Here is a 15791-nt window from a genome sequence, read left to right as displayed (position 1 = left end):
ACTGTGTACTCGGACTTCCTTAATCCTAGCAGGTCAGCTGACCTATGTCGTGACAGTTTTTTTCCTTCTCACTCCTTGGTAGGATATTCCTAAGATTGTCGTTCATTTCATGCAAATACAGTAAGACTAATCGTTTCCTTTTTATATTATTATTTTTTTATTGCTATCAAACCGCGTAGTTTGATCCTATTTTATACCTAGGTGAAGTCTGCTCAATTGCTGATCAGGCTTTGCTAGTAGCCATCTGTCAACTGACACACAGTGGTTCCTTACGACAGCCTGCTAACATAGATCTCGTAATTCAGTAGTTTTGGTCGTGTGAAGGCGTTTAGTCATATATTTATTTATTTTAATTGTGGTAGGTTTCATACAACAATCAAATTCGAAACCTTTTCATTTGATTTACAGCAGGAACATAGTCTGAATACCGGTCTGCCATAGTGGTCCTATTAGTATTATGGTGGTGTCATCGAGAAAGTCTTTAAATTTACCATAACAATAAGATTAGACTCACATTTGCTATATTATAAATATATTTTATTTATTGTAAAAAAAAAAAAAAAGTATATTGTTTAGTACTGTTGGAACAAAACAGTAGACCTTGTGGTTCTATTGAAATTCTGAAAATTGAAACGTCTTTTATGGTGCAGTTTTAATGAATGAACTGTTTAACACTTCCTCCTTCAGGATTGCTCACCCAGAAAATGGATTTTTCCAAGCTGCCTAAGATCCGAGATGAGGAGCGTGAGGGTCAGTTTGGATATGTGCATGGAGTTTCAGGCCCAGGTAAAAATAAAAACATGTTCTGAAGTCACTTTGAATTAAACATACAAAACACATTTATCCATAAGCAGTTTATTTTGAGTGACAGCTGTCAGTCATGAGATTGACCGGTTTCGATCTGTGTGTCTGTTCATTGCAGTGGTGACAGCCTCTAGCATGGCAGGTGCAGCCATGTATGAACTGGTGCGTGTGGGCCACTGTGAGCTGGTGGGAGAAATTATCCGATTGGAAGGCGATATGGCAACCATCCAGGTATACGAGGAGACCTGTATCCTTTACCATTCATGAGTGATTTACGTTCTCTACCATGCATGCAAAGGTTTTAATCAAAAGTTTATGTTTTTATTTAGTCATGGTCCATCATAGTTATGTCAAAGTATGTTTTTGTATGTTGTATTTGTCTATATGTTTTCCTGAGCTATCTACAGCTGGAGTTTCTGTTGGAGACCCAGTGCTCCGCACTGGAAAGCCCCTTTCTGTGGAGCTTGGTCCCGGAATCATGGGCTCTATCTTTGATGGTATTCAGCGTCCCCTCAAAGACATCAATGACCTCACAAAGAGCATTTACATCCCCAGAGGGGTTAACATAGGAGCCCTCAACAGGGACATCAAGTGGGAATTCTCTCCTTTTCAGAACCTGAGGGTAAGGATAACGTGTGTGTCATTCTCAGTGTATACAGTAGGGCTGTCATGTACCTAGATTTTTTTAATTTGACACCAGTGACAATTTTGACACTTCTTCCTAGGACTGTGAGTCATGATAGTCTAGTGGTGTAATATAACAGTATGTATGGGGCCGGGTTCAAATTCTGATTTAATATACATTTTTATAATGAACCAAGCAAACTTGTAAATTGACTTTTTGATAACATTTCTATTTCATGGGAAAAAAACAACCCCAAATAAAAATAACTATTATAATACAATTTTACTTTCACTGTAATAATTACTGAAATGTTTTCAGACCCAATAATATACTTTTGAATTATGAACCAAAGCAAGAACATACATTAATGCCTTTACTGACGCTATTCCACAATACAAAAATATGATATGTTTCCTGTACCTTTTAGAAACCAATACATTTTAACCATCAACACTGGACACTGTTAAGTCAAGCTGCTCTTTATCTCTGCTTTTGGAAGCTGATTTTGATTCTGTAGTCCTTTATACGCCACACCTGCAACACTAATTTCCTAGCACTTGTCATTTTCACAAAAGGTTAACATTTAAAATGGATATATAATACATATTACAATAGAAATATAATACAAAATAATATTTTGGTGTTAAAATGGCATCGTTTACCAAAAGGCATCAACTTTGGGTAACTTAATTTTGTACCTACAATCATTTTGGAACTTCATTATCATATATAAAGAATAAGTATTTTAGTCCTTTTGGGAATTGCATTCAATATCAATTTGGGTCATGAAGCTTAGCAGCCACATGCCCCTGAATGTGTATGACTTTTGTATTGAAATTATGTACTGGATGTTTGTTTACTTTAATTGGACTCTTTCATTGTTTTTTTTTCAGGTTGGAAGTCACATTACAGGAGGTGATATCTATGGATTGGTGTACGAGAACTCTCTAATCAAACACAAGATCATGTTGCCCCCTCGCAGCAGGGGAACAGTAACCTACCTCGCTCCACGAGGAAATTATGACGTCTCTGTAGGTCAAGCTCACGATCATCCTCACATGTCCTGAAATACTACCACACTTTTATAGAAAAGCACGCAAGAGTAGTTCACATCAGTTTCAGTTTATTTGTATAGCACCTTGGATGGAAAGTTGGATGAAAAAGCTCCCTAAGATGTTTGGGTAAGATGAGGAAGAAACCTTATATTACTAAATACTGGAACTTCCCTTTTCATTGTGTGTATCAGGATGTGGTGTTGGAACTGGAGTTTGAAGGAGTAAAGGAGAAGTTCACCATGGTGCAGGTGTGGCCTGTGCGACAGGTGAGGCCTGTTACTGAGAAACTACCTGCAAATCACCCCCTGCTGACTGGACAACGAGTACTGGATGCCCTCTTTCCGTGAGTCGCAAGCACACACACATTATTGTTCCACATCTTAATAAAGTTTGTTGTGTGCTTAGCTCTTTTTTTATATATATATTTATATATGTTTTTGGTTTTCTCAGTTAATTAAGCAGACTTGTCTGTGATCTTGGTCCACCGATTAGTGATATTTCCATAGTCTTGCATTGGTAACAAGTCCCCACACGCTTTCATGCTTGGGGTTGCCATATGTTAAGACTTTAAATCAGAGCTTTTCTCTTAAATGGACACATTTTCTTTCTTTATTCCTTATTTTTCTAGCCTGTACTTATTGAACAATGTCTAAAACTTGGTATTACAAGCACTTTCTTTGTCTGTTTGCCTCTTTAAGAAGAATCGCTTTATGTATGTTTATTTAATGAGGCCGCTCGCTCCATTTGCTGCTGCTAAATCTGCAAACAAACCTTCTCATTGATGAACCTTAATAAATATACACGTATAATGAATCCTGAATGAGAAAAGGTAGAAGAAATCAGTTGAAACATGCATGTAAGTCGACTTTCTCTTGATTTGGGCATATGTGAATATGATAACATTGATAAAATGTAAAAAGTAATTTCTCAGTATATTGATTAATAATTGTGATTGTAAGTTTTTAATTAAGAAGCGATGATTATAAGTCTAAACATTATTTTACAGTCCTGATTTTTGCCGTTTTGCAGTTGTGTCCAAGGAGGGACCACAGCCATTCCAGGAGCCTTCGGCTGTGGTAAGACCGTGATCTCTCAGTCTCTCTCCAAATACTCCAACAGTGATGTCATCATTTACGTTGGTTGTGGCGAGCGTGGAAATGAGATGTCTGAAGTATTAAGAGACTTCCCGGAGGTTGGTATGGCACTGGCTTTAATGATGCTATACCTGGTCACTTAATGCAGCGATTAATGCAGCGTTTATGAATGTGAAATGAAATTCAAGTTACCCTGTCGAGTGGTTTAGATGAACCTGGTTTAGATGAGTGATAGTAATTTTGTTCAATAGCTAACTATGGAGGTGGACGGCAAGGTGGAGAGCATTATGAAAAGAACAGCACTGGTGGCCAACACCTCAAACATGCCTGTGGCTGCCAGAGAAGCCTCCATCTACACTGGTAAACTCAAGAGCCATCTGTATAAAGTGTGCTGTAATGCTGGTGAATCAGTGTATATATATATATATATATATATATACACACACACACACACACACACACACACATATATATATATATATATATATAGTGAAAGGAAACAAAACCTGTAAGAGAAAATCTATATAGTATGTACATGGATGCATTTATCTTCATAACATGCTTTGTGTGTTTACAGGTATCACATTGTCTGAGTACTTCAGAGACATGGGCTATAACGTCAGTATGATGGCTGACTCCACCTCGCGTTGGGCTGAGGCTCTTAGGGAGATCTCCGGACGATTGGCTGAGATGCCTGCTGGTATGTACAGCTCTTTTGAACTTTCTGTTAAAACAAAGAATCATGGTTTCCACAAAAATGTCAAGCAACACAACTGTTTTTAACATAGATAATAATAGGAAATGTTTCTTGGGCAGCAAATGAGCCTATTAGAATAACTTCTTAAGGATCATGTGACACTGAAGACTTTAGTAATAACTGCTGAAAATTCAGCTTTGCATCACAGGAAAAAATTACATTTTAAAATATATTAAAATAGTTATTCTAAATCAAATAAATGGATGAGCATAAGAAACATAATACATTTACCAATCCTAAACTTTTTTGATTGCAGGTTTGCTAAATCACAAAAGACGACTAAAATCACTAAAAAAGTTATGCTTGGTATTGGCACCAAAATGTGTGTAAAACGTATCTCAAACTGGAGATAATCCTCCAAATTGAAATATTGTTGCTATTTTGTTGTCATGTACACTGCATTTGTACTAGCAGTGCAATTTTAATAACCAGCCAAACTATTTTGACTAAATTATGCAGCCTCGTCCAAAACCAAACTTTCTTATATTGGATAATCAAACTTTCCTGATTTCTGTCCACAGACAGTGGGTATCCCGCATACCTTGGAGCCCGTCTGGCGTCTTTCTATGAGAGAGCAGGTCGAGTGAAGTGCCTGGGGAACCCAGAGAGAGAGGGCAGCGTCAGCATTGTGGGAGCGTAAGTACACACTAATATTACGTTTGTACAGACTTTGATTTATTATTTTGATAAGGTTATGTAGGTTTATAAAAAAAAATATATATATATATATATATATATATATATATATATATATATATATTACCTGTGTTTTTGTGGTGGTTTATAACCGCAGATGTTTCTGTTCTTTCCTGTCATTTGGGATCCTTTTGGAAATGGACATTTCTCTACAGTGTGTCTCCCCCTGGTGGTGACTTCTCAGATCCTGTGACTTCTGCCACTCTTGGGATTGTGCAGGTGGGTGGATCCTATGAAAACACATGACATTAACATATGATGATGTTGTTTTTGTTTTTTTGGTAATCAGTATTTTTTCCCCCTCTCATCTGAAATGTTGCTCTCAGGTGTTTTGGGGTCTAGATAAGAAGCTTGCTCAGAGGAAACACTTCCCTTCTGTTAACTGGCTTATCAGTTACAGTAAATATACACGAGCACTGGATGAGTACTATGACAAACACTTCCCAGAATTTGTGCCGCTGCGTACTAAGGCCAAAGAGATTCTGCAGGAGGAGGAGGACCTGGCTGAGATTGTGCAACTTGTTGGAAAGGTGTGTTTGTATATGTTGTTTGTCAGAAGATTTTATTAAATCATAGAGTTTTTCCATTTTATATTTTTTGTGTAATGACATTTCGAATTAAATGTATTCAATGTATATAGTTTATTAAATATATTTGTATTAGTTTATTTAATGTATTTGTATTGATTCTGAATGCATTTATTTTGTTTGTTTCCCATAGGCATCTCTGGCTGAGACGGATAAAATCACTCTGGAGGTGGCCAAACTCATTAAAGATGACTTCCTGCAGCAGAACGGTTACACTCCTTATGACAGGTAAACTAATCATCTGTATTAAAAGAAGAATGTGACATTCCCACAGACCCTTTTTAGGTGTCGTCTTGTTCTAGTTGCCTGTTCGTCAATCTGTGCTAATTATTTCTCACATTATCTCCCTGTCTGTTCCTTTTTTCCAGGTTTTGTCCCTTCTATAAGACAGTGGGGATCCTGTCTAATATGATAGCTTTTTATGACATGGCCCGGCATGCTGTTGAAACCACAGCGCAGAGCGATAACAAGATCACCTGGGCCCAGATCCGTGAACACATGGGAGAAATTCTTTATCGGATCAGCTCCATGAAGTTTAAGGTACCGTTGCTCAAATACTGATGTCGGGATTTTTGTAGATGTAAAGGTCATAGACCACAGGTAAAACATTAATATTAAATTAAAACATTTAATTAAAAAAAAAAAAAACATAAAAATTTGAAATGTTATGTTGGCAACTAACTGATATAAATTTAAGCTGAATTACAAATTAACTTAAATTAAAAATTAAAGCTAAATAGAAATACAACCCCCCAAAAAAACCAATAAAAATGACAAAAGCACATAAAAAATTACTAAAACCTAAACGTAAATTAACATGAAAATATGAAAATAAAACCTAATTCAATTATTGCTAAATACTATAATACTATTTAATAGTGTATACGCCAGCATATATACACGTGTATTTTATTCACATATCTTTATTTTTTATTATCTGTTTGTTGTTGTTGTCTCTGTGTACTGAAAGCTTCTGTCACCAAAACAAATTCCTTGTATGTGCAAACATACTTGGCAATAAAGCTCTTTCTGATTCTGATAGTATTAATTACTGAGGATGTGGGGTTGGGTGTATTGTGTCCCTTCCTGTTTTTAAACAATAGGACATATTGTATTTAATTTGAATAGTAGTTACTGAAAATTTGTTAATAGTGTACTTAATTTATTATAATTATTTTTACATATTCATTAATAATTACACAAATTTCATGGCTAACATTGAGCAGTTTTCCATAACTGCATGTGTCTGTGTGTTTCGCAGGATCCAGTAAAAGAGGGTGAAGCAAAAATCAAAGCTGACTACGCTCAGCTGCTGGAAGACATGCAGAATTCTTTCCGCACTCTTGAGGACTGAAAGCAACCTTTGACCTCACACGTGTCCCACCTCTCTCTTCCCCTGTGATGTGCAGTGCATTTCCCAGTGCTCCCTTGTGCATGTGTACCTCTCATCTGAATATACACTGAAACTGTTCAGCTGATCTGAACGAGACCAATGAAAGTCAGAGCTAGTAGCCATCGCTAATCTCACCAAGAAGAGTGTGTCTCACTCTATAACTACAACTGTTACTTGGTGTTTGAAATATAAGATTGTATTTTAGCATCTTAGGCAAATGCCTCTGTGATCTCTCTGTGCTGAGACTCAACTCTCAAAGCACAAAAACAGCAAACATTCATCTTTTTTTCTTACCACCTGCTTTCCCATGAGTCCTCATTGCATGTGTTAGGAGCGCAGGGGAGCACAGTGTTTATTCTCATCGCAATTTTTGTTTTCTCTGTGACCAATAGAAATGAGTTCTACAATAATGGGAACAATGGAAGTCAGAAAGGGATCATTGAGGCTTCCCTTATTTATTTGAATCTTGTCTTGACTTATTAATGTGATTTTTGCTCTGTGTGTTCCTTTGACTGTTTGTTATATATGTTCATGTGAGTGAGTGTTTGTGAGTGTGCATGGGTGTGTGGGTAGAGTATTGTGGCTTCTGTAGTGGTACATTACTGCTTTTATTGTGTGTGGTGTTTGTGTTCAGTTTCAAAGAATTAAACTATTGGAAACTGTTTGAATGACTCTATTTTATGATAACAAAATTAGATTTCATTCCGTGTAGTTCTTCTCACTTATCTCCTCTAACTTTCAAAAGTTTGGGGTCAGTGAGTTTTTTTTTTTTTAAGATGTTTTTTTATTCCTCACCAAATCTGCATTTATTTGATCAAAAGTAGAGTAAAAATAGTATTGTGAAATACTATTAGAATTTAAATTAGTAAATATCTTTTTAAAAATATATTTAAAAATCCAATTTAATTCAATTCAAGTTTATTTGTATATTGCTTTTCATGATGCAAATCATTGCAAAGCAGCTTTAAAGAAAATGAAATTCCTACAATATATTTAGTAGTAGCTTGTCAGTAGTGACTGTTATATGGTACGTATGGCAGAAATGTACAGTAAAATTCAGTTAATAACATATCAAATAGAACATTGAACATTATTAACAGCAATGATTATATGTTGCAATCAAACTTGTAGCAAAATTTGGTCATGTCAATGATGTCAAGCCCATGGCAGAAACAGAGAAACAAATTATAAATAATTAGACCAGCTGCTGTTCCAACCAAGCGAGAATGATTTGTTCAACCCAAGTTAAGGAATAATAATGTGCATTTCATCAGATATAACTGCAGTACAAGATTATGAGATGCATTAGTTGAATGCTTGGCCAAAGAGATGTGTCTTTAATCTAGATTTAAACAAAGAGAGGAAGGCTTTGTATAACTATTTTCTTGACCTGGTAATGACTCTAGCCACTGCATTTTGGACTACTTGTAGCTTGTTTATTGAAGATGCAGGATAACCACCTAGCAGTGCGTTACAATAGTCCAGTCTAGAGGTCATGAAGGCATGAACTAACTTTTCTGCATCAGAAACAGGTAACATGTTTTGTAGCTTGGCAACGTTTCTAAGATGGAAGAATGCTGTATTTGTGAAATATGATTTTCAAAAGACAAGTTGCTGTGTAATATAACACCCATTTTTGACTGTAGAGGAAGTAATGGTACATCCGTCTAGTTGCAAATTGTAATCTAATAGATTTTGTGTACTGCTTTTTGGTCCAATAAGTAATATCACTGTCTTATCTGAATTTAATAGGATACAATTATTGGTCTTCCAATCTTTTACATTTTTAATATAATCTTGTTAGCTTAGATAATTTAAAAGTTTCATCTGGTCTCGTTGAGATATATAGTTGAGTATCATCAGCATAACAGTGGAAACTAATTTCGTATTTTCTAATATTATTACCAAGGGGTAACATGTATATTGAAAATAGCATTGGACCTAGGACAGATCCTTGTGGCACTCCAAACTTTACTGGTGATAATTGAGATGACTCCACATTTACATAATCAAAGTGGTAGCAATCAGACAGGTATCTAAACCATCTTAAAGTGTGCCCTTGAATACCTGTATAGTTTTGTAATCGATCTATGAGAATGTCATGATCTATGGTGTTGAAGTATCACTAACATCTAGTGAAACTAGCAATGACATGGTCTTGGTCTGACGCATGAAGCAAGTCATTTGTAATTTTAACAAGTGCAGTTTCTTTGCTATAGTGGGGCCTGAAACCTGACTGAAATTCATCATAGAGATCTTTTTTTGCAAGAAGGATCACAATTGAACAGACACAAATTTTTCTACAATTTTAAACATAAACCGAAGATTTGAAATGGGTCTGTTATTTGCCAGTTCATTAGGATCTAGTTGTGGTTTATTAATAAGAGGCTTAATAACCACCAGCTTGAATGGTTTTGGGATGTGAGCGACCTAAAGATAACGATAATATCTTTATAGTTAATAATATTGAGAAGTATTTCTTCTGCTATAGGTAACAACTCTTCCAGCAATTTAGTGTGTACAGGATCTAATAGACAATTTATTCCTGTGATGGAATTTTTTTTTTCTGCAGCCATTACTCCAGTCTTCAGTGTCACATGATCCTTCAAAAATCACTCTAATATTCTGATTTGATGATCTACAATGCTGATTTGGTGGAGTCACTTTTTTCCCTTTCTTTTTAAAATAATGTTGAACACGGTTGCATGTATTAGTGTTTTTGTGTGTGTGTGTGTGTGTGTGTAAATTCATTACACAAAAATATAGAAATAGAATGTTATATAGAAATGTCTTCGTCATTTTTGATCAGATATGTTTTCTTGCTTTAAACATTTTTGCTGACCCCAAGCTTTTTAATGATATTTTAGGTCTGTGTTCACAATATTCACAATATTCACAAACGTTTTTCAAGCTGTGGATACTCATGTATTTACATGAGACAGGGCAGTCACCACACTTTGAGTAGTAAAACTTATTTATTTGTGACAGAAGAATTTATGGTGATTTTCACAGTAAACAAACCCAAACCCATGGGACAAAATCACACAGTCACAAACCAGTCCACATCTGGCTATTTCTGAGGTGAAGGCCCTTCTGGGTCTTACAAAAGCATGCAGGTGAAAATGAAGAACTTTGCCATTAGAATACTGAAGCACAGCATGAGTGTTGAGATCAGGCCTCTCTTGAGAGGAAATGTATTCAGTGTTGAGTGCTGATATAAGATCAGTTTCTGATTAATATAACTTCATAATGGTACTCTGGTATGAAGCCAGATCATCCTCTGCTAAACATTCTATCCACTCAACAGTCCATCTGCTCAGCTTGCGGTATGCAAAGGACTTACATCAGTGTCTACTAAATAACATCTATCATATGTTGTTCTGATCCTTTTAAAAGATTACAATACTGAAAACATGTGCATGCATACAGATCAATACGAAGCAAAAATAAGTAGCATATATGATTTTGCATATGGGGCCAGGCTGGTTTTAAATACTGACAGAGCAATGAACTGAAAGTTGTATCATCCAGACAAGTCGTCATATAAAACTCAAAAGAACATGTTATGAATACATACACAGCAGACTGGATTAAATAAACAAAAACAATAACCATAATTATTAGGAACCATTCATGCAGAAATATAGGTATTTTCAAATGGTTCATGTACTTATTCTTATAAAGGAAATGCATCCTCACATCGATGAAAACTTACAAAAGCTTGACACTTCATAACTCAACTGCTCTTCTTCATCTGTGTTGGATCTGATGGGGTGTGTATGTGTTTGAGGATGGTCATCGGATCTAGTTGTGTAATCATATATATTGTCATTCAGAATATGGGGTGAGCTAAATGCCTCACTGCTTACTTAAGAGTCATTCTCTCATGCACTGCGTTCAGTTCTTGGCAGCGTGAGTATACGTGTATTTGCTCACTTTTACCTTTGGCCTTTACTGTAACCTCCTCGCACTTTTAACCTCCATACGCCAAAGCCGTCTCCCCCATGTCATTTCTGCAGGCAGTTCAGTTTGTCCTTGAATTGAGTCAGTATCACAGCCACAAGCCCCACTGCCACACCGACAACTGCCACAACGATGCCAGTTATAGTGCCCACAGACTCTTCAATCACACCTGTATAAAATAAATTTAAAAAGTTGTATGTATGTATGTATACATATATCTTATTTTTTTTATATCAGCTTGCCAACTTTTCTTATTATTATTTTTGGTTATTGGCAATAGCACATTATTGGCACTTGTCATAATTTTAATATTGGTCCATCTCTAGTCCTAGTTTTGGTTCTTTACTATATTTTCTTCCTTTAACTGTTTTTAGAATCATTTAACTGATTTTAGAATCATATCAATTTTCAGTTGATATGTCATATTTTTAATTTGCATTTTGATTTTAAAGTTTAGTAATTTTGCCGTTTTTGTCATTTTTATGCATTTTATAAAAGTCTATATATTTTTTTTGACATTTTATTTCTGTTTTAGTTTTAATTATTTTAGCAACTAGCTGAAATAGATTTAATAGATTTTTATAATTTAGTTTGTTTCAGTTTTCCTATATATATATATATATATATATATATATATATATATATATATATATATATATATAAAATATGTATCTTAATATTGTTTTTTTACGATATGAATTTTGTTTTTTACATGAATATCTTTGCACTCCTCATCCTCTCTCACCCAGTCCTTTGCGGATGCTGAGTTTGGTCCCGCCTCCCTGAAGAATAGTTGAGTTTGTTGATATGAAGGCACACAAATACAGGCCTCGATCCTCCACCGAAATATTCCTTAGTGTCATGGATAGATCTCCCTCAGATAGATCACCAGACAAAAACACACGGCCAGCAAACACATCCTCCGCCGTCTCATTCCCTTGTAGAACATTCCTCTTTCCCTCCAAACTCTTCACATACCACCTCACCTTCTCCACAGCCCCTACTTCATCTACATCACTCTTTAAAAAACAGGGAAACACCACATCCTCCCCTTCCACAGCTTTGGCCTTTAGAGGCTGTTGTAAATAAGACGCCTCCTGTGGGCTGGGAGGAGCAGGTAAAGGCTCTGCTGTGGACGTGATGAGGATGGTCAGGGGAGTGGGAGTGGGACTGGCGATAATGGGCACATTTACAAGCAGACAAAGAAAAAGAAGCCCACCTGTCAATAAAACAACATTATTATTCGAGAGTGCAATTATACATGAATGCTTATGTATGTGAAAGAGTAGGCCTCATGAACTTCTATATATATACAGTTTATGGTCAAAACTCGAAAATAGATTTAGCATGTTTAGAGCAGAATAGTAACTAGTCAAGAACATTTTAACCAATCAAGAAAAATTCACACCTATACGCGCTTATGTAGCAGCACCGATGCTATAAATACAGTAGCTTACATGGCAGTGTTATGGCCACACTAAGTCCCTTTACTAAAATTAGAGACTCAAAAGTCACAAGGATTAAAATATCAAAAGTCCTGCGTACAGCGTAAATCTTCTAACCATTTCTTTATTTGGTCAACCGTAGTCTAGAAGTTAGTTCAGAATGAATCTCTCAGATTTTCTGAATCAAGACTAAATTACCAACAAACAGACTTGACAAGAGTCGTGTCATGTAACTCAATGAACACAAAAAGTTAAACTGATTTGACTAATGTTGTGAACATAACATTAACGCTAAAGCTAATGCAGCAGCAACCCCCTTTTGCCTCAGTACAGTTTTACACGTTTCTCTCTCATACTTCATGTATTCTCATTAATGCCTCAAAAAAGCGCTGCTTCCATAAACACATGGAATTAGAAGAACATTTACTATGAAACAGACAGTAAATGTTGATTTGATGACCAATCAACATTTCAAGGGTTCTAGTTAATAGATGCAGGCTGAGAAATGAGAGCAAATGCTTTTTAATAGGTGATGACATACAGTCTGTTGAATATAAATGATTCATGAACATGAACTACTAGGTTACTCCCGGCTGGTACTGGCATGAGAGCAAAACATACACATGTTTATGTTATTGTGTTTTATGAAGGTCCAGCTGCTGAACTGTAATGTTTTGTGGATATAGAGGGAGGGAAGAAATAAAGTCGGTTTCCTTGTTAATTTGTCAAGGTAAGTTAGTAGAACACAGAGTAATGAGCAAGCTAAATGCTAAGGGAAAAGTATACTCTTACCTGTGAGGGCAGAGTGGAAAATGTGACTAAGTAAGGATCTGGAAGGTAAGAGACTGAGGAAAGCCATTTCTGTCTAAGAGAAGTGTCACACTGACACTGAGCTGACAGAGCTACACATTATCTCCCCCTCCTACATCACACACACTTTAGACCTATCTGTCTTTCTGTCTATCTGAACCATCTGTCTGGATGTTCTGTACAGAGCACATTCAGGGCTTTTTAGAGATATCAACTGTTTGGAGTTTTGATCATAAACACACCTTCTCTAAAAATACTGATATTGACAGAATGATCAAATTTAGCACTCTTAGGGAAATATGATAATATTTTGTAATTATCATTTAAATCTAACATTTAAAAAAATGTTATATGGTTTCAAATCGGAATTTGACTTTTTGTTATGAAACAGGGCATCATTTTCATACATGTCTTCTGTAGAGGACATCAGGACAAACATCATGTTAATCAGGCATTTTGGGGAGACACAATAAGTCAATAGGGAAAGAAATTATAGATCAGTATTCTTAAGAAATATGAAATTTTCTTATGGAAAGCTATTACTCCAATTATTCCGATTCTTTTTTTCATTATGGTTTGCCCCAAGAATACATTAATATGCAAATTAGATGTAGATACATTGTATAGAATGGGAATACCAATTTATGGACATTTTACACATATTTTGCATGAAGTAAAATAGTTTATCATAGTTATCTTTCATAACAAAGTTGAGAATCATCTTTGTATAAAGTTTGGTTAAAAATAATAAAATAAAAACTGATTCATAAATGGAAAAAAATGAAACATTATTTTTGCTAATGGCATTTCACGTCTGTTTATTTATTTATTTATTTATTTTTTTAATAACTTAACCCTGGTGTCCTCCTCAAAGGACGTAGAATAAAATATGCTCCAACCAATGCAATGATGCTTCACACGATCGCTGTTGATGTTTCTTTTATCGATTGTAGTATTATCTTATTATAGCATTATTTTGTGTAACAAACTAATTTTATTGTGCTGTCACACACCCATTATCAGTGAATGGCAGGCAGTTACTATAAAACAGTTGTTTATATGTATGCTGAATTTTAAAGGGGACATAACACACACATTCTACCAATCTCATGTTAATCTTGAGTACCTATAGAGTAGTATTGCATTAATATTTCCAAAGAGTCTTTAGCTTGATCCGATTTATAAGACAGATATAGTTGTTCTGCTTCTGGATCCTGGAGGCGTACCGTGGGCGGAGCTAATAAGTCTCGCGCATGCAGTTTTTGCTCTGCACTCATCTGCAGGCTGTGACCATAGACATAAATAAAAGAGGCACAAAAACTTTATTGACCTAAATTTGATTTAATTTGTTTATAAAACATTCACCCTTAAAAAAAAAAAACAGTCACCGAAATGCAGAGCAGACACACTTACACAATGTGTTGCTGCACCAGAGAAAAAAACTGCATCCACTGTTCCCTTAACGCTTCGTTCTTTGGGAAGCTGAACAAAGTTTTTTTTTCCAAAATCAAAAACACACTTCTTTGGTGACATTGTTGATTTCGTGGTCTAAAAACAAATTGACAAATCCTTCTCGAGCAAGTCCTGCACAGTGCTGCCGACAGCTTCTGTAACCTGAATGAAGTAAGTTGATCTGCTCTTGCCCTCGCTGATGTGTGCACGCTCTTCCGGGGAAGTGCCCATACAAGGAATTCTGCCCTTAATGACATCATACAGGGACATACTTGAAAAAATCTTTCCAAAACTACGAACCCTGAAGGGATGTATTTGGCACAGAAATAATACATCTTTTTTTTTTTTACTTTGGCAGTTTAGCATGAGAATCTAACTGGGTAAATAAGCCTGAATGCATGAAAAAGCATGAAACATCCCCTTTAAGGCATTACTGAGTGTATGTTGAAATGCTCCATGATCTGTGACTTTCTGGCTGTTTGAAAATGTCTTTCAGAAAACCTAGGAAGAACATTGTGATTTGAATCAGTTTGAATGCAAATGGGTCATGCTATTTTAATGTGCAGGATATAATTATAAAACATTTGTTTTACAGTTTATCATTACAAAGGGTCCCATGTCAGACTCTGCTCTTTCTTTCTGTCTTTGCCTCTTTGGAACTGTTCAACTTGCTCATGATTTTATTACAGAGTGTGTGTAGAGCAAATACTGCAGTCTCTGCAAAAATAGGCACACGCAATTTGTCTCTCTTCCTTGCTTTATCAGACATAAAATGCATAAAGGTTATGGAAAAACAGAGTTTCCGGATCATTATGTCATCGCTGTCAGACAGAGAAAGACAAGAGGCTACACCCATAGATGCATTAGACAGACAGACTGCATTAGACCAAGTGCATTAAGCCTATAGGTCGGCTGCCATGTGTGAGTGTGTGTGAGAGCTAATCATATGGAGGCTTTTAACACACTCCTCCAGTTAATTCCAGTTCACTTTTAGTCTTCACCATGGAAATGTCAATAACCAACTGCATTACTGTTAGACATTACAGTAAGAGCTGCACTATCATGACAGAGCCTAGATAAGACTCCAGAGCCAGTGTGTTGCAAGATATT

The 15791-nt window shown here is 35.8% G+C and overlaps 2 protein-coding genes across 2 annotated transcripts; one reads left to right on the top strand and one right to left on the bottom strand.

Annotated features, from left to right (window-relative positions):
• The first annotated feature begins 3 nt into the window (after positions 1-3).
• On the top strand, positions 4-7675 carry LOC132139806 (V-type proton ATPase catalytic subunit A). The gene is made up of 15 exons (XM_059548418.1): positions 4-120; positions 688-786; positions 923-1051; positions 1212-1426; positions 2323-2460; positions 2676-2827; positions 3514-3676; positions 3830-3938; positions 4156-4278; positions 4857-4971; positions 5187-5250; positions 5358-5561; positions 5752-5846; positions 5987-6158; positions 6880-7675. Exons 2-15 carry the CDS (start codon positions 705-707, stop codon positions 6970-6972), a joined length of 1854 nt encoding a protein of 617 aa, XP_059404401.1. The 5' UTR covers positions 4-120; positions 688-704; the 3' UTR covers positions 6973-7675.
• A 2292-nt stretch (positions 7676-9967) lies between these two features.
• Positions 9968-13303, bottom strand: si:ch211-137i24.12 (Immunoglobulin superfamily member). Its single transcript, XM_059543037.1, has 3 exons — positions 13212-13303; positions 11720-12193; positions 9968-11143 (listed from the first exon to the last, which is right to left on the bottom strand). The coding sequence occupies exons 1-3, from the start codon at positions 13276-13278 to the stop codon at positions 11019-11021; spliced, it is 666 nt and encodes a 221-aa protein (XP_059399020.1). The 5' UTR covers positions 13279-13303; the 3' UTR covers positions 9968-11018.
• Positions 13304-15791: the final 2488 nt, after the last annotated feature.

This window comes from Carassius carassius, chromosome 4 (assembly GCF_963082965.1).
Source record: "Carassius carassius chromosome 4, fCarCar2.1, whole genome shotgun sequence".
Classification (NCBI taxonomy): domain Eukaryota; kingdom Metazoa; phylum Chordata; class Actinopteri; order Cypriniformes; family Cyprinidae; genus Carassius; species Carassius carassius.
This window is presented reverse-complemented; position numbering and strand designations above follow the sequence as displayed.